The sequence below is a fragment of the Colossoma macropomum genome, unplaced genomic scaffold, assembly GCF_904425465.1.
Source record: "Colossoma macropomum unplaced genomic scaffold, Colossoma_macropomum, whole genome shotgun sequence".
Classification (NCBI taxonomy): Eukaryota; Metazoa; Chordata; class Actinopteri; order Characiformes; family Serrasalmidae; genus Colossoma; species Colossoma macropomum.
In genome coordinates, this window is record NW_023494794.1 from 8870579 (window position 1) to 8895375 (window position 24797).

The 24797-nt window shown below is 40.5% G+C and overlaps 1 protein-coding gene across 3 annotated transcripts in view; it reads left to right on the top strand.

Annotated features, from left to right (window-relative positions):
* The window catches only part of slc8a2a (solute carrier family 8 member 2a), a 53862-nt gene extending 29388 nt beyond the window's left edge, over window positions 1–24474 (top strand). Inside the window, exons 4-14 of one of the 3 annotated variants that reach the window (XM_036580081.1) lie at window positions 4253–4480; window positions 5424–5705; window positions 7563–8006; window positions 9747–10093; window positions 15473–15576; window positions 17493–17510; window positions 17725–17837; window positions 18387–18470; window positions 20385–20484; window positions 20724–20996; window positions 22743–24474. In XM_036580081.1, the coding sequence (XP_036435974.1) occupies window positions 4253–4480; window positions 5424–5705; window positions 7563–8006; window positions 9747–10093; window positions 15473–15576; window positions 17493–17510; window positions 17725–17837; window positions 18387–18470; window positions 20385–20484; window positions 20724–20996; window positions 22743–23119 (2370 nt within the window). In that variant the 3' untranslated portion in view covers window positions 23120–24474. The remainder of the gene's footprint in view (window positions 1–4252; window positions 4481–5423; window positions 5706–7562; window positions 8007–9746; window positions 10094–15472; window positions 15577–17492; window positions 17511–17724; window positions 17838–18386; window positions 18471–20384; window positions 20485–20723; window positions 20997–22742) is intronic. The other 2 variants (XM_036580084.1, XM_036580085.1) reach the window with 2 other exon arrangements.
* Window positions 24475–24797: the final 323 nt, after the last annotated feature.

The following is a 24797-nucleotide window of genomic DNA, read 5'->3' on the forward strand; positions in this document are numbered from 1 at the left end:
GCACTGACCGCTCCGGCCGGGTCATCTGCGTCTTCTTCTAGTGAGATACTGTCACTCACTGAACAGTCACGCTCACATACTCACATCCATGCTCTTGTAATACTGTCCTTGTGGGGTTTTGTCCCAAAAACTGTCTATCGTTAAAGCTGATTGACAGTTTGCAAAATAATAACTGACACACCTCTCAGCCAATCACAACCAAGACAGGACTAATAATAAAGACATGTGGCACAATAACAATAGAACTTCTGTTAGCACAAACGCTACAGATGCCACAAAGTGGTCTGAGCTAAAAGTTTGAAAAACATAGTAACAGTAACTAAGGGAGGCGGGGCTTGTCAGAGCCCAATTTAGTAATTTGTACAATAAATGTTACGTGTTGCATATGTTTGTTGTTTTTGTTTTCATATTTTCAATACAGAATATTCTACTTTATGAATAGTATTTTGGCCCTCAGGAATGTTGATAGGGTCCATGCTGGCCTCCTTTGAAAGAAGTTTGGACATCTCTGATTTAGAACATAGTCCAGCTTGGTAGCGTAGTATTTATTTGATATTATTGATCGTGTTGTTATTAAAACATCATCAACAGATGTTTCTGCTGTCGATTTTTTGGTTTACATTTTCAAAGTGACGTCCAATCTAAAGTGAGCTGACGAGGCCAGCAGCTGACTCATAGTGTTGTAGCCATGTGAGCAGATAGCGAAAGAAAAAGAACAATTATGAAAGAAGGAAAGTTTAGGAGCATTTTTTCAAAATAAAGGCTACCGTTCTCTTTAGTATGAATGGGATTTTTGCCAATGTTCTATAAAGCTTGTCTAATCTAGCAACAGTTGCTACTGAAAGGGAATTTGTGGGCGGATCATGGATCCTTATCCTCAGAGCACCTTCCTTACACATTCACTACTCACTTGGTAGCACTCTTACCATTATTGTTATGGTTTGGTCTCCATTAAGAGACTAACATAGAAAACACATTCATGCACCCTTTGCTCTCTGAGAACTTTCTAAACTCTCATTAAGCTGGAGATCCACCTACTCATTAACACGAGATGAGCTCTATCATGTCGCACAGGGGAGGCCTGTCTGCTTCTCAGAGGTGTTGAAAAGAAGCAGTTTATCCAGAGGGTACTTTCCCCCTGACAATGATCAACTGATTCTCTCTCTCTTTCCCTCTCTCTCCCTCTCTCTTTCTCTCTCTCTCTCTCTCTCTCTGTATCTGTGAATGAATCAACTCCTTTGAACTGGTTCTTTTCAAACAATCAGTCGAACCAATTCACAAGCCTCAACTGAATAAAGCTTTTTTGTAGCATCAGCTGTGTCAAACTGGGTTCCTTCCAGGTTACAGCTCTGCAGAGTTTAGCACCTATACACACTGTTCTACAAAGTTGTATTCCGTTTCAGTGGCGTAGGCAGAAATACATTTCTGAGTAGGCCTCTTAAAAGAGAGGGTAGGCCAATTTAGTGCATACAGCTCTCACACTGTCACTTTACATCAGGCTTATTCTTGACAGCCATGCAGTCATCACCATAGGCAGTTCTAAAAGGGTGGCTCAGGTGGCCAAGGCCTTCCCTGAAATCCGATTGGGCACCCCAAAATTTCTGTCAGGGCATTGGCTTCCCCCCTTGCTGTGGGAATACTGAATACTGGATTCACGTAAGCTCAACAAACACTGCAGCACCCTTTACTATAAAGGCGAGAAAGCATGCGTCCACTTGCCAGAGGCATGTTTGCCCAGTGAACACAACATAACTAACAAAGTTAAAATCAAACAGCTGAGATGTACAATGAGGAAAAACAACACAGCAAGCTTCAAAGCCCAAAGCTAACCATCCTAGTATAAAGCATTATGTTACTGCCACAGCAGGGAGACCCAAAAACAACCCGACTTATAAAATCAGTCAGCTGAGATGTGCAAAGACCTAAACCTAATCATTGAAGCCAAAATCATATTAACACAGCGGACTTAACAATATTTATATTTTAACGTTTGATTGCAGCCTTTGTAGTCAAACTAGTGATGACAGAAAACTGACGAGGTTATATTCATAGAAACGACACACTCTTTGTGACGGAATCTCACTTTGCAGTTACATCTTTTAACCACAGCTGAGGCTTCAATTTTAAATACTGGCAGACTGATAATGAACTGAAGGCTTGAGGCAATGGTGGATAACAGTGGTTGCTGTGCAGTGATTGGAGGGTTGAGAGAGCAAAATCATTTGATTGGCTATTATACAGTGACAGCACTTAGAGAAAGCAAATCAAATTCCATCTTTAAAAATTTGGCTTTATAAACATTCTTTGCTGATTTTTTGGGTGGGCCTGTGGTCAATGTGGGCAGGCCCAGGCCCACCCAGGCCCCTGCCCCATTCACAATGTTCTAGAATGTTCTCCCCATCCCCAGTGTTCTGTAGTGTTCTGCCTCATTCACACTGTTTTAGAATGTTCTCCCCATCCCCAGTGTTCTGTAGTATTCTGCCTCATTCACATCGTTCTAGAATGTTCTCTCTTCATTCACACCCTTCCAGATTGTTGTACCCTGTTCACACTGTTCTAGAGGGTTCTCCATAGTCATACTGTACTGGAATAGTCCCCCACCTCTTTGCAGTGTTCTAGAATGTTCTCCCAATGCATTGTGTTCTTGGATTTTTGATTTAATGTTTTTTTTCTGGAAAAATATAAATCAGGCTGCCAACACTGGACTGTTGGTGTTTGTTGGAGAACGTTGGGTCAGTGTCTTCAGGTCAGGACGTCAGACCTTTGAGGAGTTTTTTCATATGATAGACTACCATGGAAAGATTTATGAAGCCGTTTGTTTCGTGTCACAACCAGTTAAAGCCCAACCAGCTTGATTGAATCTGTTCGAGGGAAAATGTGACACCTGTGCATCTCCATCCACTTTCCTACCAATCATTAACTCTTTATACCCTCGGAAAATTGCAGAGAGGTTAGGAAACAAAACTTTCCAAGTGTTTGTAGATACTTGTTAACCTCAGGAGCCTTTTAGTATCTACTTTGTATAATTGCTCACAAGGCTTTTTCCATTTTACAGGAATTTGAATTCTCTGTTGGCCTCTGCTGTATTCTGCTGCCCCTTCTGCCCTCTACAGCCTGTCTTCTGTACTGTGCTGCCCATGTTCTGTGTTCTACTGCCCTCTGCTGACTTCTGCTGCTCTCTACTGTCTGCGACTGGACTCCTCTCTCCACTGCTGGACTTTCCTCTATTTCGTCTGCCTTTTATTAGCTCTCCTAAGCCATGCTGCTGTTGTGCCAATGCCCTCTTCTACCTCCAAAGTCCTGTACCATGGTTATACTGCCCTCTCTCTGCTCTGTCATGGTCTTCTGCCCTCTACTATACATTACTCTGACCCTAAACCTAAAGGTGTGTGGACACGCTTATGAATGTCCCAGATCCTTAAATACAGGGTCCTAAATATTGTTTTTAAGAAACCTACAGAGTCAGAACAGTTTACAGTGGTGGTGACAGGACATCTGAAGTGAGTGGCCCTAAAAGCTTCCTCACAGAACTGCTGCTGGTCATAGATAATGTCCATTAACGTCTATTACCTCTGTGACAGTTGTGTAAATAGGGCAAGAAGGTAAAACAGCGTAAGGATTGGAATTTGATCATTTAACCAATATAGATTTATTAAAATATGTCTTTTAGATTGGTTTGGGACATCCATATGAATGTTCTCAACCATTCACACTGTTCTAGAACGTTCTTTCTACATTCACACTGTTCTAGAATGTTCTTTCTACATTCACGCTGTGCTAGACTGTTGTCCCTACATTCATACTGTTCTAGAATGTTCATTTCTCCATTTATACTGCTCTAGAATGTTCTTCCTGCCATTTACACTGTTCTAGAATGTTCTCCCACATTTCAAACTGTTCTGTAATGTTCTCCCTCCATTCAAACTGATTTAGAATGTTCTCCCATGGGTCGTACTATTCTAGACATCCTCCCATGATTTATATTGTTCAAGAATGTTCTTACCTCCATTCACACTGTTTTAGAATGTTCCTCCCTCCATTTACGCTGTTGTAGATCATTCTCCCTCCATGTACACTGTACTAGAATGTTCTCCCTCCATTTGCACTGGTCTCCTCTGTTCTCTCCGTTCTCTCTGTTCTAGAATGTTCTCCACCATTCACACTGTTCCAGAATGCTCTCCCTCTGTTTCCACTGTTCTACTTTGTGGGCAGGTGTTTGGGTGTGTTATTGAAGGTGTGTCTACCTGTACAGGTATGCGGTCATGGATTTGAGGCAGGTGAATTGGGTCCAGGCACCATCGTGGGCAGCGCCGCCTTCAACATGTTCGTCATCATCGGAATCTGTGTGTGGGTGATTCCTGACGGTGAGGTGAGGAAGATCAAACACCTCAGAGTGTTCTTCATCACCGCCTCCTGGAGCATCTTCGCCTATATCTGGCTCTACCTCATCCTCGCTGTTATTTCGCCTGGTGTCGTACAGGTGAGTGGGTCAGTCTGATCTTGTGCCTCTTTCCTTCTGGCTTAAATGAGTGCGAGAGAGGATTTTCTAATGTGGCTCCATCACTCAGCAAATGTGGATCCACAGCTGAATAGAGGTGGACTTTACAACCCGAAAAGAGGTGCAAATCAGCATCCCTACGGAGCGCCTCATTTGTTTCGCTCAGCACCAAATGTTGTGAGGAGAAGTAGAGTGTTTTCTTTACGAGGCTGAAGTTGGCATCCTAAAATTTTCCGTTCCACCTTAAATATAGCAGCAGTAACATATAACTGCTGCTCCATTTAAGGTGGAAAGGAAAATTGGAATAAGAGGCTGGCTAGCCTTAGCTTCACATTTTCTCCTCCATCTGGTAATGATACATTTGGGTGATGTGTTAGCATATCTGAGGTATTAGCATAGGTTAGAATATCTGAGGTGTTAGCATAGATTTTTTTTTTTGGATTTTAACCCAATTATCTCTCCAATTTAGTCATCGCCAATTCCACCCGCTAGTTAGGACTCCCCCAGTCACACGATACTATCAATGCTAGGAGGGTGAAGGCTAACACAGGCTTCCTCCGAGACCCGTAAAGCACTGCCGCATCTTTTCGAACTGCTGCTCACGCAACGTCACTGGACAGCTGAACGCACTCGGAGGAAAGCGCCAACCGCCAAATCTGTTATGTCAGCTAACAGACGCCTGCGCTGACTAGCATCGCGCTGAGTGATGGGGGGAGAAGGGGGGGCCATCCTACTATCCCAGAGAGAGCAAGGCCAGTTGTGCTCTCTCGGACTCCCGGCTACGGATGGCTGTAGCATCACCAGGGATCCAACTCGCAATCTCCTGATGATAGGGCCATGATGATAGGGTCAGCGCTGAGACAGTTGCGCAACTCGGGAGCCCCCTAGCATAGGTTTTTGATCCTCACATCACCATTTGTTGCAGGTGTGGGAGGCTCTGGTCACTCTGATGTTCTTCCCCGTGTGTGTTCTGATGGCATGGATCGCCGACCGCCGTCTTCTCTTCTACAAATACCTGCACCGCAGTTACCGTGCCAAAAAACGCCACGGCATCATAGTGGAGACGGAGGGCGAGCTGGCGCCAAAAGGCATCGATATCATTATGGAGGGAAAATACCATGGCAACCCCAACAGCTCCACCAGCAACTCCACCACAAACATCGTCAACATCGAGGCTGTCAGTGAACCTGAGCAGGACAGAGAGGAGGTAAGCACTGGAGGTTTACTGGTATAAAAATGAATATGGAAGTCCTGTAGTATGGATTACAAAACAAATAGTTCTGGTTATGAAATCTGATTGGCTAAACCACATTTAAAGCTGTTGTAAGATACTCAATATGTACACACATTTGGCCGCAGACATCAACTGATTCTGTTCATGGAATAATCTTTGAATAATGTTGCTTGGCAACCATAGCCTACTGTAAACGAACTGCATTACATATACAGTTATAGTTCTAAGATCTGATTGACTGAATTGCATGCAAAGCCATTGTAAAATACTCAGTATACACCAGTATGAGTACACACATCAACTGACATCTGTATTAATGCATCAAATTGAAATTATATAAATTTGAACCGCTGTGCTATAAATTAAACAATTTTTGACCATTTTGTTGCAGACCACTGAGAGTACTGATACATAATACATGGCCTGAAGGCAAGCAAGTAAACAAGCCCTACACAAGCACAGGGGTCTCATTTATTAAAGTGTGCATAGAACATGTTCTATATCTGTGTGCAACAACCACCAGTATGCACTGGAAAAGTGTCATTTATCAAATTTATGTGCACACAGCTGTTCACAATTACTGATGATAAACTACACTGCTCTGCTTGTGTATGGCTCATTTACATAAAGAAATGCCCCTAATAGCTATTTGTGGTGAACAAAGCATGTGAAGCGTACGAAAAGCTGTATGAATTAAATTTAAACTTAAATAAAATCTCACAAAAATAGAAACTGTAAACTTTTCAAATTTCAATTTTTACTTTAATTTTAATCCTTCTGTTGAAATAAACTGGAAAAAGCCATAAACTATTTGAATTTGCACAAGCTAGAATATAATTCCTATAAGTAAAAATTTAATTTTACATTTTTGGAATCATTTTTTAGAGTAGAAATTAAGTATGAAACAGAATTCATTTCCAATTTCATTTCCACCAGTATCAACTGCATTTTAATTACTTAAATTGAATTTCTGACATCAATTAATTGTGGATTCAAAGCTATAATGCATAACATGCTCCCAATGCTGCTCATGCATTCCAAAGCTTTAAGCATGGCTCAGTCTGCATCTTCACAATCAATCTTTAGATTGACCATTTTATATGATTTTACTTTATATTTACTTTGTGCTTAAATTACTTGTTATCTGCATCACCTTTCTGCACCTCAAAAAAAAACGTCTGCTTGTTACCACATCAATTTTTCAGATTGACAATTGACAAAACATTTTCTTCAGTTTATGAGCACAGTAGTCACCAATCATTCCATCCATTATTTTGAAATGGTGGAAAATTCAAGACGTTAGTTAAATGAAACATTACTGAATGATTAAGAAATTGTTTGGAACTTATATAAACACCTTAACCTTATATAAACATCTTAACAACGTTTCTTTAACGTTCAACATTTCAGCAACGTTCATAGAACTTCGACTCAATGTCTTTCATTCAAAAATGTTTCAGAAATGTTGTTAAGATGTTGCTGAAAAGCTAGATATTAGTTAGATGTTTCTAAGACATAACTGAATGACTAAGATATCGATTAGAATAAACATTGCTCAAATTTTAGATGTTGAAGAAACATTGTTTAGATGTTGCTGAAATGTTAGCTATGACCTAGACCTTTCTAAAACTTTACTGAAACATGGCTAGGTTACTGATGAGAAGTTGTAGACACATTGCTGAAATGTTAGATGTTATGGAAACATTGTTTAGATGTTGCTGAAATGTTAGATTCTAGTTAGATGTTGGATATTAGTCTCTGAAACATTACTAAAACTGCTGGTTGAAGCTATGTTGTTGAAACGTGGAAATGCTGTACGTGCTGTTGCAGGTGATCCGGATGCTGCGAGAGCTGCGGCAGAAACATCCAGACAAAGACCTGGACCAGCTGATCGAGATGGCCAGTTACTCCACCCTGCAGAAGCAGCGGAAGAGCCGGGCGTTTTATCGAGTTCAGGCCACGCGCATGATGATCGGCGCTGGAAACGTGTTAAAGAAACATGCGGCGGCCGAACAGGCCAAAAGAGCGTCCACCAGCGGCCAGCAGGACGACCTGGCCACCTGCGCTCACGTGGCCTTCGAGCAGATGCAGTACCAGTGCACAGAGAGCTGTGGAGAGGTCAGCCTGTGGGTCACCCTGCAGGGGGGCTGCGGCTCAAAAACATTCCATGTGGATTACAGGACAGAGAATGGGTCAGCCAGCGCCGGAGCGGATTATGAATACTGCGAGGGGACGCTGGTGTTTCAACCTGGAGACACGAGGAAGGAGATAAAGGTGGGATGATGCATCAAACGAAACACAAAACCCAATGCAGTGATTTGTGATTCCACTTTGACCTGTAGTTAAATAAAAATAGTACATATTTAATGTGTTCATTAATGGATTATTCTACCTGATTAGTTCACAGTCAGACTTTCAACTGACTTTAGACTGAAATCCTGTTGCTTTGAGTGACGCTGTGCCTTAATAATGTTTATTTTATTAAAACATTTCATTTTGTCACAACCACAAAATAATTACACCACCTAAACTTTGCCAAATGTTTCAGTAGTGACTGTTTCGGTGGTGAGAATTTTAGCTCATTTTGGGCAGAATTAAAAAATGCTAGCCAGTACATGACTAGCAAATGCAGCTTTGAAGAGTTGTACATACATAAATTCATAATACTTTTCATTAAAACACAAAAAAGTTTAAATAATTGCAGAAAATAGGTTTCAGTAATGACATTTCTTAATGTTCCACACTGGTTTTTTTAAGACTTTGGGACACATTTACTTCAAAACAACAGGATCTACTTGCTCACTATGTGGCCATGAGGGACAGGGATGCAGTCTCACTTTCATGCTCTAAAGTGGAGGGGTGTGGCTAAAATAAGGCCCCGCCTACTAAAACTCTGTGTTTCGGTAGTGAGAAAAAGCATTCTTTCTCAACATTAAACTAATGTTCTTCTGTAATTTAAAACACATTCTTATTTAAAAATTAAACTGAACTACTAAAAAATAAAAACTAAACTAAAAATATTTTAAAATATTTCAACCTCACAAAATTTAAAAAAATCAGTAACATTGAAAAAATACCCAAAAATTAAGTATCATTTTCACAAATGTAAAGTTAAGGGTGAGTGTAGATAGAATAGAAGATAAATAGAAGGTACTCTGTAAATAATATAGAATATTTAGGTTATTACAATCTCAAATAATGGGTTTAAACAGATCATAGCATAATTCTTATAAATATGTAAAGTCTTTTTTTTCTGTGATACTGCAGTTTGAACTAGTTTGGTAGAATGGTACTTATAGACAGTATGGAGAGTATGGACACTGAAACTTCACAATGTTTACATAAAATGTTAACAATATACTTTAAAAAGTGAGGGAAATTTGTTTTCCTGATATGGGTCCTTTAAATGCAATCTATAATTAGCGTTTCAGAGCTAATTATAAATTAGAATCGTTTGTTCAAAGGAGTGGTTAAATAAAAGGTAAATAAATAGTTTTTTTTTAAATACACAACACGTGAAAGAGAACAATAATTTTTCTAATACTGACACTTATTTAAATTGTGGTGATATTCAATAGTGTCAGATATTGGCCCAAGTCTGTCCCAAAGGTTTTGGGTAGAGTGTTATTTGACAAAGAAATTTGTTAAAGCAGAATTTCAACTTTTGGACAGCCGATTATTTTACTGTAGCACATTATTTTACACTGTTTTGTATAAAATAAAAGTATTTATTCCTACTCTAGTGACGGCTACAGTATTGTTGTACTTCGGGCCAGGTCCTGTTTGAACAGAGTTCTGTTGGCCCGATTAAAGCTCTAATAAGGCCTGATTAAAGCACTAATAAGGCTGCTCCAGTGCTTCGCGTTCTATTGGTCAATACCATTCTGTGGTGACTATACAAGCTGTGCATGATCAACTAAAAACCTCTGTCAGCAATACACGCACCTTAAAGTAGCTGAAACATTTGTGGACACTATATACTGTATGTGCTGATGACCTCTGTGTTTGCTGTAGGTGGGAATAATAGACGATGAGGTTTTTGAAGAGGACGAGCATTTCCTTGTCCGTCTTTCAAACCTGCGCGAAGAAGGCGGGGCCAGCACAGATTCCGCGCGATTGGTGGAGCCTTTGGTTACCACGGTGACAATCCTTGACGATGATCATGCGGGAATCTTCTCATTTGGACAGCGGGAGCTGCGGGTGGCTGAGAGTTCGGGTGTGGTGGAGATTCCTGTGAACCGGAACTCGGGCGTCCGTGGGACCGTTACTGTGCCGTATCACACCGAGGACGGGTCAGCACGCCAGGGGGTCGACTACGAACAAACTCAAGGAGAGCTGGAGTTCACTAACGAACAGACCTGGTAAACACACACAAACACACACACAAGTGCTGAGGTATAGGCCTGGTGATAATTAGCGAAATCAAACACATTTTTGATAGCGATTATTTGAGGTATTATTGATTAAATGTTCAGTTCGTGAATCCAGCAAAAGCTAAAACTTTGCGCAGTTGCTACTTCAGTAAACTATGTGGGGCTGATTTTACTCACTGAACGGTGAGGGAGAAGAAGTCTAGCCGTTCTCTCACAGTAGCTGTGTCTCAAAGTGAAAGATGCAGCCGAGAAAGCCTGCGTTTCACTGCTGTTACGTCAATAAAAGCTGTCACATTTAGTAAGATTCTTCAAACATGGAAGAGAAATACATTCTTCATTTCAGAGAAAATTGAAGGAATCAGCTGTTGCATTCTTCGAGACATTGAGCTCATTGATTTAATGATTTTTTTCCAATTTAGTGAGTTATCTTCGTGTTTTGGGCAGATTTAGTGATTCACCTTTTGCATTTTAGGTTCATATAGTGACTTATCTTGCTTTTTAGATTTATTTAGTGATATATCTTCACATTTAGGCTGGTTTATTTATTTATCTTTGTGTTTTAGGCTGATTTAGTGATTTATCTTTGCATCCTGGGGCCAATTTAGTGGCAAATCTTTGCATTTTAGTCCAATTTAGTGAGTGATCTTTGTGTTTTGGACCAATTTAATTATTTGCCTTTTGCATTTTAGGTTCATATAGTGATTTATCTTGCATTTCGATTGATTTAGTGATATATATTTGTGTTTAAGGCTAATTTAATGATTTCTCCTTGTGTTCTAGGTCGATGTAGTGATTTATCTTTGTGTTTTAATCTGACTTACTGATTTAGTTCGATTTAGTGATTTAGTTTTGTGTAAGAATATGAGCTGCTCATGTTTCCACATTGTCTATGATTCTATCTCTCAGGTTCAGTCAAAAATGACAAAATTATAACATAATACACATTTGCGTAAGTGCATAGAGGTCTTTCCTGTATGTGTAATGGACAGTGAAAGAAAGTGAGTGAGAGAGTTTGTTCGGTGTGTGTGTGTGTTTTATTGATGGTGTAGCGTCTAGGGTGGGACGGATTTTCTTCCCATTAAAGATGCAAACACTGAAAGCAGCAGCCTTGTTAAACTTTCTCTCAGTAATGGAGCCATTACAATACATTAGAAACCATAACATCCTGTTCCCTTTACTGCTTTTATAATGTGTTTAGCTTTCATTCACGTAGTCATGTATGACTGTCAGCGCCTCCCTGCTGATGGATACACTGTTTTAGCTGGTAGATCTGCATAGGGTGTGTTTTTGGGATGCACAATGACATCGGAATCATATCTGTGTCAGAAAATGGCTTTAAAAAAGCTAGAATGGGAAAGTTCATGGATGAACTTTAAGTTGGCTCAACAAAGCTTATACTATGAAATCTTGTTGCTAAGGTGTTTGCTAGGCTATTGCTATGGTACCCCAGGTCGTTGCTAACATATTGCTTGGCCATTGCTTTGGTATCCCAGGTGGTTGCTAAGGTTTTGCTTGGCTATTGCTATGGTATCTTAGGTGGTTGCTAATGTGTTACTTAGTCATTGCTGTGGTATCCCAGGTGGTTGCTAAGGTGTTGCTCTGGCTGTTGTTCTGGTATCCCAGGTAGTTGGTAAGGTGTTGCTTTGCTATAGCTATGGTATCCCAGGTGGTTGCTAATGTGTTGCTTGGCCATTGCTATAGTATCTCAGGTGGTTGCTAAAGTAAAGGTAGGCCAATGTGTGAGGTGTCCTTTGTGGCCATCATTTGTGGGCATTTTGTGGCAATTTTCTCAACAATCCACCATTCATTGCATATGGAAAAAAGTTGTGCTTGAACAAATACTGTATGAAGACCGAACATACAATCGGTCCAAATAAAGCACAAATGCCCTCTTAACGTTGCTACAAAATTTTGAGGTTCTAGCTCAAAAACTGTGACCAGTGAAAACAGTACAAAAATGTAGAATAAACCAAGAACAGAAAGTTCACTTACTGAGGCCAACTTAATTATCGGCATTAGACAGATGTTTAGTTTTAGCAGATAATTTGAAATTATATTTATATTTGTATCTATTACAGTCCTGAAGAGCAGAATGTTTAGGTGACACTGGGCTTCTGTGCTTAAATATGTATGCATTTTATTCATTTTATTGCATCAGTAATCTGGGGTTAAATGGGCTGGTCTGGCACCTTTGGATCAGGTGAAAGGCAAACTGCTGTAACTTATATTAATCATTTCAAATACAGTCATTGCATTGTTCTCACATGTTCCTTTCTGCTGTTTCACAATGTTTTAATTTGCTAAATAGGTTTATTAGCTCAACAAGTAGCCTAGATTTTTTACTGTTTCGCAATTTAAAGCATTTGGTTGCAGAGGTAGCTAGCCAGGTTTGCATGGCCAGATACAGCTGTCACGACTGAGGAAGCGAAGTCAAATATTTGTTCATACAGTAGGCCGTTTCCATGTATATGGGCTTTTACTGAATTTGACAGCCTTGCATAACTATGATGTTTAGTCTGCCATTTGGCTAAATATCTGTTCCTAAATGTTCTCAAATGCACACATTTTTACCTAGAAAGCTAGCTAGCAGTGTTTGCAGTGTAGCATTGCTGAGCAAAGTTAGTGGTTAGGGGTGTTAGGTATGAAGGCTGGAGTTTACAGCAGTTTGAGAAGCATATTACAGAAAATTCTTAAGTCTGAAATCATATCTTATCTGCTTTGTTGTCATGGCAACTTCAGTTAAGACTAAAGTTAGGACTGAAGCTATTACAGAAGAACAGTTCTGGGGCCGTATTACGGAAAATTCTTATGTTTTTGTCTTAGCTTAAGATTTGACAGGTCAAGATAAGATTTTTCACAAATTCATATTACAGAAGCAAATCTGATCTTAATTTAAGAATCTTATCTTACAGCATCTTTTCCTATCTCAAGTTAGGAAATCTTAACTTACTCGATTGAGGTCGACAATCAACTGTCGTGTCTGTTACCTAGCAACCGACCATATGCACACAGCTGAAACGTAAACACGTAATCAAGTTAGTTCGTCAGCCAGCTAACGTCAGCTACCATTATTGGTGTAAAGAAAGTCAAATTAAACTAAAGCGTGTTAAACTGAAAGTTAAGAATATTGTTTCAGCGCTTTGTGTTGTTTTTCAGAGCATTTCCGCTCTGCAGTTTCAGTTTCAGTTTCCTAAATGCTTAAGCGGAGCGTGCTAACATTATTCCTCCTAATAAACAGACACCCGTTCAGCTCTGTCTCCTCATTATTCACCACCATCACTGTAATATTTTATCTGACTAGTTTTCATCAACATTAACACACGAACACAACTCAAATCACCGTTTTCAGTGTAGATAAATGTAGTGTCATTATGCTGGTTATAGTAGACTGTGCTGCCCATCACTGCATAAAACAATAGAAACACAGTTAAAACAGAAGTTAAGTTGCTCCGAGTTTATCTTAAAGTTAAAAAATATTTAGGATATTTTGGCAACTTAGGATGTTTCTGCAATACCGTTTTCTTATCTGGAAATAAGATTATTGACTTAAGAACTGTTGTTCTGTAATGGCTTCTGTCCTAACTTCAGTCTTAACTGAAAGTTGCCATGACAACACTGCAGATAAGATATGATCTCAGACTTTACAGGATTTTCTTTAATACGGCCCTGATCGGCCGTGAAAAATTGCACAGAGATGAATCATTTCGCACGTTTTCTCTACCAATAGACTTGAAAACCAGGAGGCAGCTGCTCTTAGCGTACAGATAAATAGGACAGGAAGGGTTCTTGAAGTCAGGTGTGTGGCATCATTCTTTGGAGCGGTTCATGTGATAGTGTAAAGGCTTTAGTTTAGCTTTTCAGCTCGATCTTGATAAAGGGTTCATCTTGATAAAATTTTAGTTTTCATTGGCAAAATTCCTAAACACAGAATAAACAGCCAAGCAAATTACCTTTGTTGTCAGAGTAGGTGGATTTTGGCCCACGTTAAGCAACTAAATGTGCCAGATTCTTTTACGATAGGCGGTCGTCTGTTTTGTGAAACTAAAGTTCAACTAGATGAGCTCAGAGCAAAATAAATTCATGAATTGACTTTTCTACAGACATTTTTTATTCATCAATTTTAAACATTACAATAGTATCGATGCCCTAATAGCTTCACACCATTTACCCCTCCCTCTACAATCCCTGAGATGCCCCCCACCCCAGTCTCTGCATATTCCACTGCTTAAAAAAACAAGTAAAAATAAAATAACAATATAGCAAATTAACCCCTTAAATGGCCTGGGCCATGTTTATATTCATATTCTGCAATATTCAGTGTATATCTGCATATGTACAGATCTTATATGTATATTTCCTGAGCTCCTTTCACATTGGCTGTTTTTTTTTATTATTATTATTTATTCTTTGTTCTTTTTAATGTATTTTACTTTTTCCTTAGCTCAGTACTTGTTAATAGTCTATGTGCTGTCTGGTCTGTTTAGTATGGTACATGTCATACATGTGTGACTCACCAAGACAAGGTGAGTGCCTGTAGTTACTGAGTAATAAGCCTAAGTATTTCATAAGCCCAGGATTTTAAAGGGTTAAACTGGACATGTTGTTTAAAATAGATCATAAATGGTTGCCAGACGCAGTCAAACATGTCTTCAGTTCCTCTCAGGGTGAATATAATCTTCTGAGAGCTCAAATCTCAGGAGCATGTGAGTTTGGGTGGCAGATTTCCACCTGGAAAGAATCCTTCTCTTAGCCAAGAGGAGAGCACAGATAATTACGTCAGCCATCTCGGGCCTACAGAAGAGGGATTCTCCTGGGACCCCAAATATTGTTAGCAGTGGGCAGGGATTTATATTATGAGGTAAAAACAGCTGCCCAAAAACTTCATGCAGGCCGAAAACATGTAGCAGGCGGGCAGGTTCTTTACCCCAGCGAGGCCATGATGGGTTCCTGGATAAATACTGGCCAATCTGGCATTGCATAAGTTTGCTCTATGGAGAAGCTCTTATAGGAAAGTTTTACCCACATTCTGTGCCGCAGCTTTACTAATATTAATTGGCAACGTGAACAATTACAGTGTTTGCATCGTACTGTTACATGCCCACGTGTGTGTGTGTGTGTGTGTGCACGTGTGTGTGTGTGTGTGTGTGTGTGCACGTGTGTGTGTGTGTGTGTGTGTATGTGTGCGTTTAAATTATTCACCGTCTGTGTTGTTAAGTATTGATGCAGGTTCAGCTGTGATGTGATTTAAGTGGCAGGGTCTCAGTTAATATTTCAGGGGTTACGCTCTGAGGAAATAAGCACTTGCCTCTGTGTGTGTGTGTGTGTGTGTGCGTGTGTGTGTGTGTGTGTGTGTGTGTGTGTGCGCAGTAAGACGTTACAGGTGCGCATCATCAACATCCAGGAATATGAGAAAAAGGAAAACTTCTACATCGTTCTGGAAGAACCAAAGTGGCTCAAGAGAGGAATTTCAGGTCTGTGTGTGTGTGTGTGTGTGTGTGTGTGTGTGTGTGTGTGTGTGTGTGTGTGGTAAGGGAGAGAGACTGAAATCTCCTGATGGACGAGTGTGTGAGTGAGATTTAATTTGTCGAGAGCTTCATGTTGCAACCTTTCACTCACTCCGCTCACACACTTATCTGTCTGCTGTCTCGAGTTTCAGAAGTAAAACTGCACAGCTGAACTGCAAACGTGCTTCACACGTGCACATCCATGTGTGTTTGTGGTTCTGTTGTCTGCCAAAGTTTGCACCCCTCTGGCCAAATGACATATTTTGTTGTTTTTCGAAGCAAAAAGAAGCAAACACAACCTCTGCAGCATTTAATTTGTTAATGCGCAATTCCTTTTTTGTTTTTTGGATTTTTCCCAAATTTTCTCCCCAATTTAATCGTATCCAGCTCGACCCACTAATTACGACTCCTCCAATCACTTGAAACCACCTTCACACTTGGAGGGCGAAGGCTAACACAGGCCTCCTCCTCATGTGAAGCGCCACTGCATCTTTTCGAAAGTCATTGGACAGCCAAACGCGCTCGAAGGAAAGCGCCAACCACCAATTCTATTACATCAGCTAACAGACGCCTGCACTGGCTAGTATCATATTGAGTGATGTGGGGGAGACGCGGCGCCATCCTACCCACCCAGAGAGAGCGAAGCCAATTGTGCTGTCTTGGACTCTCGGCCATGGAACAGTTACTTTATATTTGACTTAATAAAAAAAGAAAAAAACAAACACTAATTGTGCAGTGCACAAAACATTTTAGACACCCCTCCAGTTCTCAGAACTTAATTAACTCATTGAGCCTTAATTGTCATTAGGAATTATCAGCTGATGTCAATAAATTCTCTGACTCTTCAAATCCTGTCCTAACACTGAAGAACCATGAGCTGAAAAATGCTAAAAAGATATCAAAGCAGTTTCCACTGTCTGGACTGTCAGTAAGAAATGGCAGTTAAGGGTAACTGTGAAAATCAAGGCAAGATCTAAAAAGCAAGAAGAGTCTCAGGCAGAACTGCTCACATGCTGGGCAGAAAGGCAAAGCAAAACCCCCATATGACAGCAGAGGAGCTGCAGGAAGGTTCACCTGGAGTTTACAGGAGTAATGGTGACCGTTCTGCTGTGCTGCTTACACAACATGAACACTACTTTGTTTTTTTCTTGTTGTGTCAAAGATTATAGGTTTGATTTTGTTTTTGTAACATTGAAAACTGACATTTTTTGACAATTAGTACATTTTCTCACTGCTAGTATTTGTTTTTGTTATTGTATTTTGTGTGTGTGTGTGTGTGTGTGTGTGTTTGAATGTGTATATGTTTGTCTGTGTGTGTTGGTGTAGATGTGTTTGTGTGTTTGCATGTGTGTTTGTGTAGGTGTGTGTTTAAATGTGTGTATGTGTGTTTCTATGTGTGTGTGTGTGTGTATACTGGTGTGGATGTGTTTTTTGTGTGTGTGTGTGCAGGTGAGTGTGTTTGCATGTGTGTGTGTGTGTGTGTGTGTGTGTGTATGTGTGTGTGTGCGTGCAGGTGCGTTTCTATGTGTATGTGTTTGTGTGGGTGCTTGTGTATAGGAGTGGGTGTGTTTGTATGTGTATATTTGTGTGTTTGTATATGATTGTGTGTTTGTGTGTGTGTGTGTGTTTGTATGTGAGCAGGTGTGTTTCTATGTGTGTGTTTGTGTGTGTATTGGTGTGGATGTGTTTGTGTATTTGCATGTGTGTTTGTGTGTGTATGTGTTTGTGTGTGTTGTGTATTTGTGTGTGTGTATTTGTGTGTGTGTATGTATTGCATGTTTAATCAGAACTCTAAATGCTTAATGATTGGTTGATTGATTAATTAATCAACTCACTGATTAATTGATTCATTGCTTTATTGCTTGGTTTGTGTTTTGCTGCAGATTTGCTGTTGAATCAGGGTAAGACGATCACTAACCTTTACCGATAAACTAACCTCACTCACTTCCTCACTCGTACTACACTATTCGTTTTAGCCCTTAGTGTCTATTTTAACACACACTGTAGTAACAATAATGACAAGATTAATAAGATAGTTATATTTTTGGTATGTTACAGTTACGGAATCTTTCTGTTTTTCAAATCTGTCGTTCTCTCAATCACTTTCTCTCGCAGGTGCTCCTCCTCCTGAGCAGGAGGAGGCGAGGAGAATAGCTGAGATGGGGAAGCCTGTTCTGGGTGAGAACAGCAGACTGGAGGTCATTATAGAGGAGAGCATGGCCTTTAAGGTACAAACACACACAAATATAAGTCGTGTCTCATAGTGAAGTCTGCAGTCGAGATAGGAGAGATCTGGCAACCACCCTGTAAAACAAAGACCTCTTTTCCACTGTAGAGCCAAGTTCTGTGCTGGTGTGGACTCAAGAGGTCTCTGCTGTGCCGCTAAATCAGAACCAAATAACTGAAAACTAATGAAACCATGAAAATCTGGTTATTATTTCAAATAGTACTGTTTTTTGTCCATGAGTTCAAGAAGTTATAACTCATTTTAGTCTTTTGGCATGTGTGTATAATGTGTGTGTGAGTGTGTGTGTGTGTGTGTGTGAGTGTGTGAGTGTGTGTTTGTGTGTGTGTGTGTGTGTGTGAGTGTGTGTGTGTGTTTGTGTGTGTGTGTGTGTGTGTGTGTGTGTGTGTGTGTGTGCGTGTGTGTTTGTGTGTGTCTGTGTTTGTGTGTGTGTGTGTGTGTGTGTGTGTGTGTGTGTGTTTAGTGTGTGTGTGTGTCATTGTCATCTGAATGTTTGTTAGTGCTAACAAAACCTCGTCGTCCTCTCCTGTAGATCCGTCAGGGAATGGCACCCAACGGCACGTTAGACCCGGTACAGGAGGCTCCGCCCCTCAGCATGAGAAGTGTTCATGGATTGGTCAGATCTTGATGTCACTCTGTTTGATTGGATGCTTTCGAGTCACACCTGCGGCTGCAACACATTGTGATTGGACTGTCAGATTAAAGCACCAACCAATCAGAGTCCTCAACTCACTCTCAAAACAGATGTGTGTCCAGTTAAAGTGATAGTTCGGCCAAAACATTTTCTGTTACTATAAACTCAGTCATATATATGTTCCAGTGATGGAGTCTCTGACGGAGATATGCTGTGTTGTTCTGGTCAGGTTTGATGTTTTAACATAGGGGTTTTAAACTCAAATTATCTGGGAGCCACCAGCAAAGTGGTCTTCTTCAAAGGGGGACCGGTTAAAAAATATTATAATTATTATTATTATGATTATTATTATTGTTATTATAATTATTATTGAGTAATATTAGTATAGCATTAATAGTAATAGTACTATAAAAGTCTTGTTACCACAGACTACTACAGTTAGCGATTATAATAATAATAATAATTTGTTGTTATTATTTTTAAAGGTAGTAGTAGTAGTAGTATTAGTATAGTATTAATAGTAATAGTAGTATAAAAATATAGTTTAATATGCAAAGTGTTTACATATTGTAGTGTTTAATGAAATACAGTAAACTTACATTTAATAGTAGAACTATATGGGACTCTTATTATGATAGCATGGGCCTTCCTGTGGAATGTTACTGCAGGTGAAGTGCTGATAAAGCTGTGTTTTTAATGGATTTGTTTGATAATTCTATTCATTTGTTGATTTTAACTGCTGTGCCCTTAATGAATCCACAAAGGCAGATTTGACTATCGGTCTAAATTAGAATAATATTTAAAGTTATTTATAGCAAAATTACAGTTAATTACAACCCAATGTGCATTAGGTTTTTGTTTGAATGTTTCCTCTGAAATGTAAGGCTCTGTTTTTGCCTTAAACATCGTTCTCATCAGTCAAAGCTGATTTTAAGGAGTTAAAGCAGCGCTGTGTACAATTTCAGGTTAAAACTGAAATAAGTAGCATTACTGAGTGTAGAGAAAAAAGAACACTGAAGTATGTTTTGCGTGTGCCGCTCTAAAGCTTGAAATAATCTGGGGGGGCATTTTTCAGACCACATTTATATCTTCATGTATTAACGTCACACACACAGGCACAAAAAGAGGGTCTGAATTGATGTTTAGGTCTCAAATGCTAAATCAACATTGTACTGGTGATGAAGATGATGATGATGACAATCATAGATAATTCACCCACATCCTCAGAAGACACATCTGTCACAAAGTTTTGACTGAGTTCTCTTCAACTCCTCTTTTAAACTCACTCATAAGAGTTGGATTCGTCCACTTGTGGGGCCCCAAAGCACAGCCAACACTACAAAACGTTCTTCCACAAGTTGCGTGCAATTACACATTTCCACCAGAGAGGTCTCCAAATCCCCAAATCTTACACAGTGTTGCTTTAATGTCGGGTAACCAGCTACAGTGTCTGGTAGGTGAAGCAGATCTACCTGTCAGGTGTAAATATTTAGCAGCAGAAGAACAAAAAAAGCCTGACCAGAACTAAAACAGCGATAACACTAAAACTGTGTTGTTAACGAACACATCGTTTTTGAGAGTGAAGTGTTTACTGGTGTGAAAAGTGCTGATCGACCTATGACACTCTTCTTTCATTCTTTCTGGTTTCAATGACAGGATTCACTTCTGCTAATGTCTTTCATTCATCCCTCCATTCAGTTTCTCACTGATCCGTTTATTCTCCAGAATTCTTCAGGCTGTGTGGGTGTGTTTTCTTTCAGTCGTCTGTCGGTGCTCAGACACTTTAATTTGTGTTAAATGATTCACCTATCAAAGTGAGTAGGTTAAATCAGGGTGATCACTCAACACTAATGTGTGTGTGTGTGTGTGTGTGTGTGTGTGTGTGTGTGTGAGTAGAACACTGTAGATCGCCTGATAAAGGACACTAACCTGGCTGAAGTGATCGGCACACACTCATGGAAAGAGCAGTTCATTGAAGCTGTGACTGTCAGTGCAGGTAAACGTGTTTTGCATGTTTGTTTATGTGGCTGTTCTAGTCTACAGTTATTTTGTTGTTTACTATGGGCTGCGTTCAGTTTAAATATGTATTTAAATTAAATGTAGCCTATTCATATGAAATCTAATTACATAGTAATAATAACAGTAGTTCTAACTTTATTTATAGAGCACTTTTCATACTGGTTGCAGCTGAAAGTGAGTTAAATGATCAGATGGATTTATCATGTAAACTCACAGGAGAGGAGGATGAGGAGGAGGGGGCGGAGCCCCGGCAGCCGTCCTGCTGTGATTACTTTATGCACGTGATGACGGTGTTCTGGAAGGTTCTGTTCGCGTTCGTTCCTCCGACGGAGTACTGGAACGGCTGGGCGTGTTTCGTTGTGTCCATCCTGGTCATCGGTTTCCTCACGGCCGTCATCGGGGACCTGGCCTCGCACTTCGGCTGCACCGTCGGCCTCAAAGACACCGTCACTGCCGTGGTGTTCGTCGCCCTGGGGACCTCCATACCAGGTGTGGGTTTGAGATTGTGCCTGTGGGGATTAAAGTAATAGACTGGCCAAAAATGAACTAAGACCTGTTTGGTATCTGAAGTTTGTCTCTTTAGTTTTAAAGAAGGTGGGGGAAGTTTAGACCCCACCAGTACTGACTTGCCTCAAACTTGTACTTTGGTCCATGTTTATTGATAACAGTGTGTCATACAGTGTTAGCCACCACTGTAGCAATTCAATTAGAGATTACTAAACTACTTTGAAACAAGTGTTCAGTGAATTAGGAATGCAATTAACTTCATGCTAATTGGTGGGGTTTAACAACAATTCAGACACCATTTTTTTTTATTTGTGTTTATGACGTTTTTTTTTTTTTTTAACCAATTTTTCTTCTCATTTAGTTGTCTCCAATTCCACCCACTAGTTAGGACTACCCCACATCGTATCAACGCTAGGGGGGGTGAAGGCTAAAACAAGCTTCCTCCGAGGCCTGTGAAGCACCACCGCATCTTTTCGAACTGCCGCTAACGCAACGTCACTGGACAGCTGAACGCGCTCGGAGGAAAGCGCCAACCGCCAGATCTGTTACATCAGCTAACAGACGCCTGCGCTGACTAGCATCAAGTTAAGTGATGGAGGGAGAAGGAGGGGCCATCCTACCCACCCAGAGAGAGCGAGGCCGATTGTGGTCTCTTGGACTCCCAGCCACGGATGGCTGTAGCATCACCAGGGATCCAATTCGCAACCTCCTGATGATAGAGTCAACGCTTAGACGGTTGCGCCACTCGGGAGCCCCCAACATGTGTTTGTGGAATTTTAGCTAGTTTCCATTTTGGAATAGTGAAAGGAGAATATGTTAAAAGTTCTTGTTCAAAAGTTTTAGCTGGGCTCTTGAGAGGCACTTGAGCGTTAGCCCTGTTATCAGGAGATCATGAGTTTGATCCCTGGTGATGCTAAAGCAAACCACGGCTGGGAGTCCAAGACAGCACAATTGGCCTCGCTCTCTAGGTGGGTAGCATGGGCCCTCATCTCCCTCCATCACTCATCATGATGCTAGCCAGCACAGGCATCTGTTAGCTGACGTAACAGAACTGGCGCTTGGCGCTTTTTTCCAAGCGTATTCGGCTGTCCAATGGCGTTGCGTTAACGGCAGTTCAAAAAAGTGTGGTGGCTCTTCACAACAGGCCTCGGAGAAAGTCTGTGCTAGCTTTAGCCCTCCTAGTGCTGGTGATATTGTGTGACTGGGGAGTCCTAACTAGTGGGTGGAATTGGATACGACTAAATTAGGGGGAAAATCTTATTTCTGTTCTAGCACATTGTTGACAATCACCTGCACCTACACATCATGCAAAAACGTCTGTAGCTGGTTATTTTGCATGTTGGTCAAACAGCCCCTTCCTGCCAAAGTACTTCTTGGCAACACTGAGCGACGAAACACCCCCCGATTCTTTGATAGGCAGACGCCGGAGTTGCGAAACTAAAACTTGCTTTAATTGTTAGCTACATATTTGGGGTAATGAGAAAATAAATGTGACTTTTTGTTTGACTGCCTCTTTAATGGAGAGAAAAAACCTAATTATGTTTCTTGCTCTCGTTTTTTCTGACCATTTTGCCCTCATTTCTTTCTTTCCTTTGTCCTTTTTCCCTTGTTTTTCTCTCTCTCTTCATCCACCTTGCTTCCATACCCTCTCTTTATTCCTCCCTCTGCCTACATCTCTCTCTTTCTCTCTCACACCCTTTTCCTTCCTCACCTCCTTTTGTCTCTCAGACACCTTTGCGAGTAAAGTGGCTGCGGTTCAGGATCAGTACGCAGACGCTTCGGTGGGGAATGTAACTGGTAGCAACGCCGTTAACGTCTTCCTGGGGATCGGAGTGGCCTGGTCCATCTCCGCCGTGTACTGGGAGTTCAAAGGTCAGGCGTTTAAGGTGGACCCCGGCTCGCTGGCCTTCTCAGTCACACTCTTCACCATCTGTGCCTTCATCAACATGGGCGTTTTGATGCTGCGGCGACGGCCCTCAGTGGGCGGAGAACTGGGCGGGCCCAAAGCCCTGAAGATTCTGACCACCATGCTCTTTTTCGGCCTGTGGTTGCTCTACATCACCTTCTCCAGCCTGGAGGCGTACTGTCACATCACAGGCTTCTGAGGAAACACGCGGGAATATTAGGGCTACACAGTACGGCATGTGTTCATTGTTATGGTGTTATTGGCAGTGCTGATATTTCAGGACTGCAGTGCTGATATTGCATATAGAACTGAGCCCTGGAATCAGTCAGTGCAGTGTTTCTTAAATGCTGTGAACGTCTAGACCAATCACAGAGTTGCTTTGGGTGTTTTTTATGAATTAAGGCATTTACATGATCCATCGCATGTAAATAATTTTGATCAAAATAATGCAGGCTGATCATTTACCATATAACCTCAAGGGTTCACCAGTATGTTTTAATCTATTATCACAATTACCGTATCTACATCTGGATAAAGCACCATAGTGTGATTATATAGCACTTATGTTGTTTCACTTAGCAAACTGTATACCTGTATACCTTACAGTATATTCAAACGCCCTGGTGAATACTTGATGTGGTTAAACACTGACTTGCTTTATTTTGACCCAAAAATGATTTATGGTTGTTGGACCACATTAACTCTTTTCACAATAGCTATAAAATCCAGTTTCCACCTGTTATGAAGGTCTCTCAGTTTTGTTCCTCAGTAACGTTGATGGAATATATTTCGAACTGGATTTCCATCTTTTTAGTGCGAAAGCAACATTTATAAATGTGTTTTTATTGTGTTTAAATACTGTTATTTATTGCGGCTCTTGTACACAATTGTTTCATATGAAGAAATGTACAATTGTGGTTCTCCCTTTCTACCCTCATTGCTCACTAGCAGCTCAACACAGAGCCACATTTCACACACAGAGAGACAACAGTATCCTAGTTAATCTATTAGCAGAGTTATAGCAAATATTTTTTGATTACATGCATTAAGTATATGTGAGTCATTTTCCATTCCGCTGGCGGAATGATCTCAATAACAGTATGACTGCAAAATGGAATATCAGATGCACACGTTTAGACCTGAACAACATGGACAGAGCATCTTTACAATTACTAGTAAAGTACTAGTATAGAAAAGCAAAAGATTTTACATTTTTCCGCTACGACGAAGGAACACACTGTTTCCGCATACATTTTGGGCTTTACTCACTGCTGTATGTGGCTACAGCTTGCCTTACATTCCTTATGTGTAACGTCCTGCCTCCTAAGCCATCAGCCCCCGTAAAGGTTAGTTCCACCTTTACAATAAGAGTCCTTCCAGAAATAAACCTAAAAATAATGCTGAGGAAATACTAGCCTAAATAACACGCACCCATTTTCTTGCCTCAGTATTATTGCAATACTATAGCCATTATATTGCTACATACCACAATATGCCTTGCAATACAGTAAAAACCCATCCTGTGATTAAACAATGGCCTGCATTGCTTTGACTCATCTGGAGCTGTGATTGGTCAGGATGCTCACAACACTCTAACACACTATCTCTGACTGATTAGAGGGCTCATTTGCATATTGCAGCCTTCAGCAGTATCAGTAATGCAGAAGCCAAAACAATTAACATTAGAGCCCCAGTGCACCTGTATTATATATACACTATATTCACACATACTGTACATCCTCTCGAATCCTCACGTCATGCTTGCACTCACACTAACACAGTGCACTAACACATAAATACAAAAACAGAAAGAAGAAGAATATAATCAGCGTTAATGTTTGTGAAACATTTTTACACTATATTGTGTGCAAAAGTTT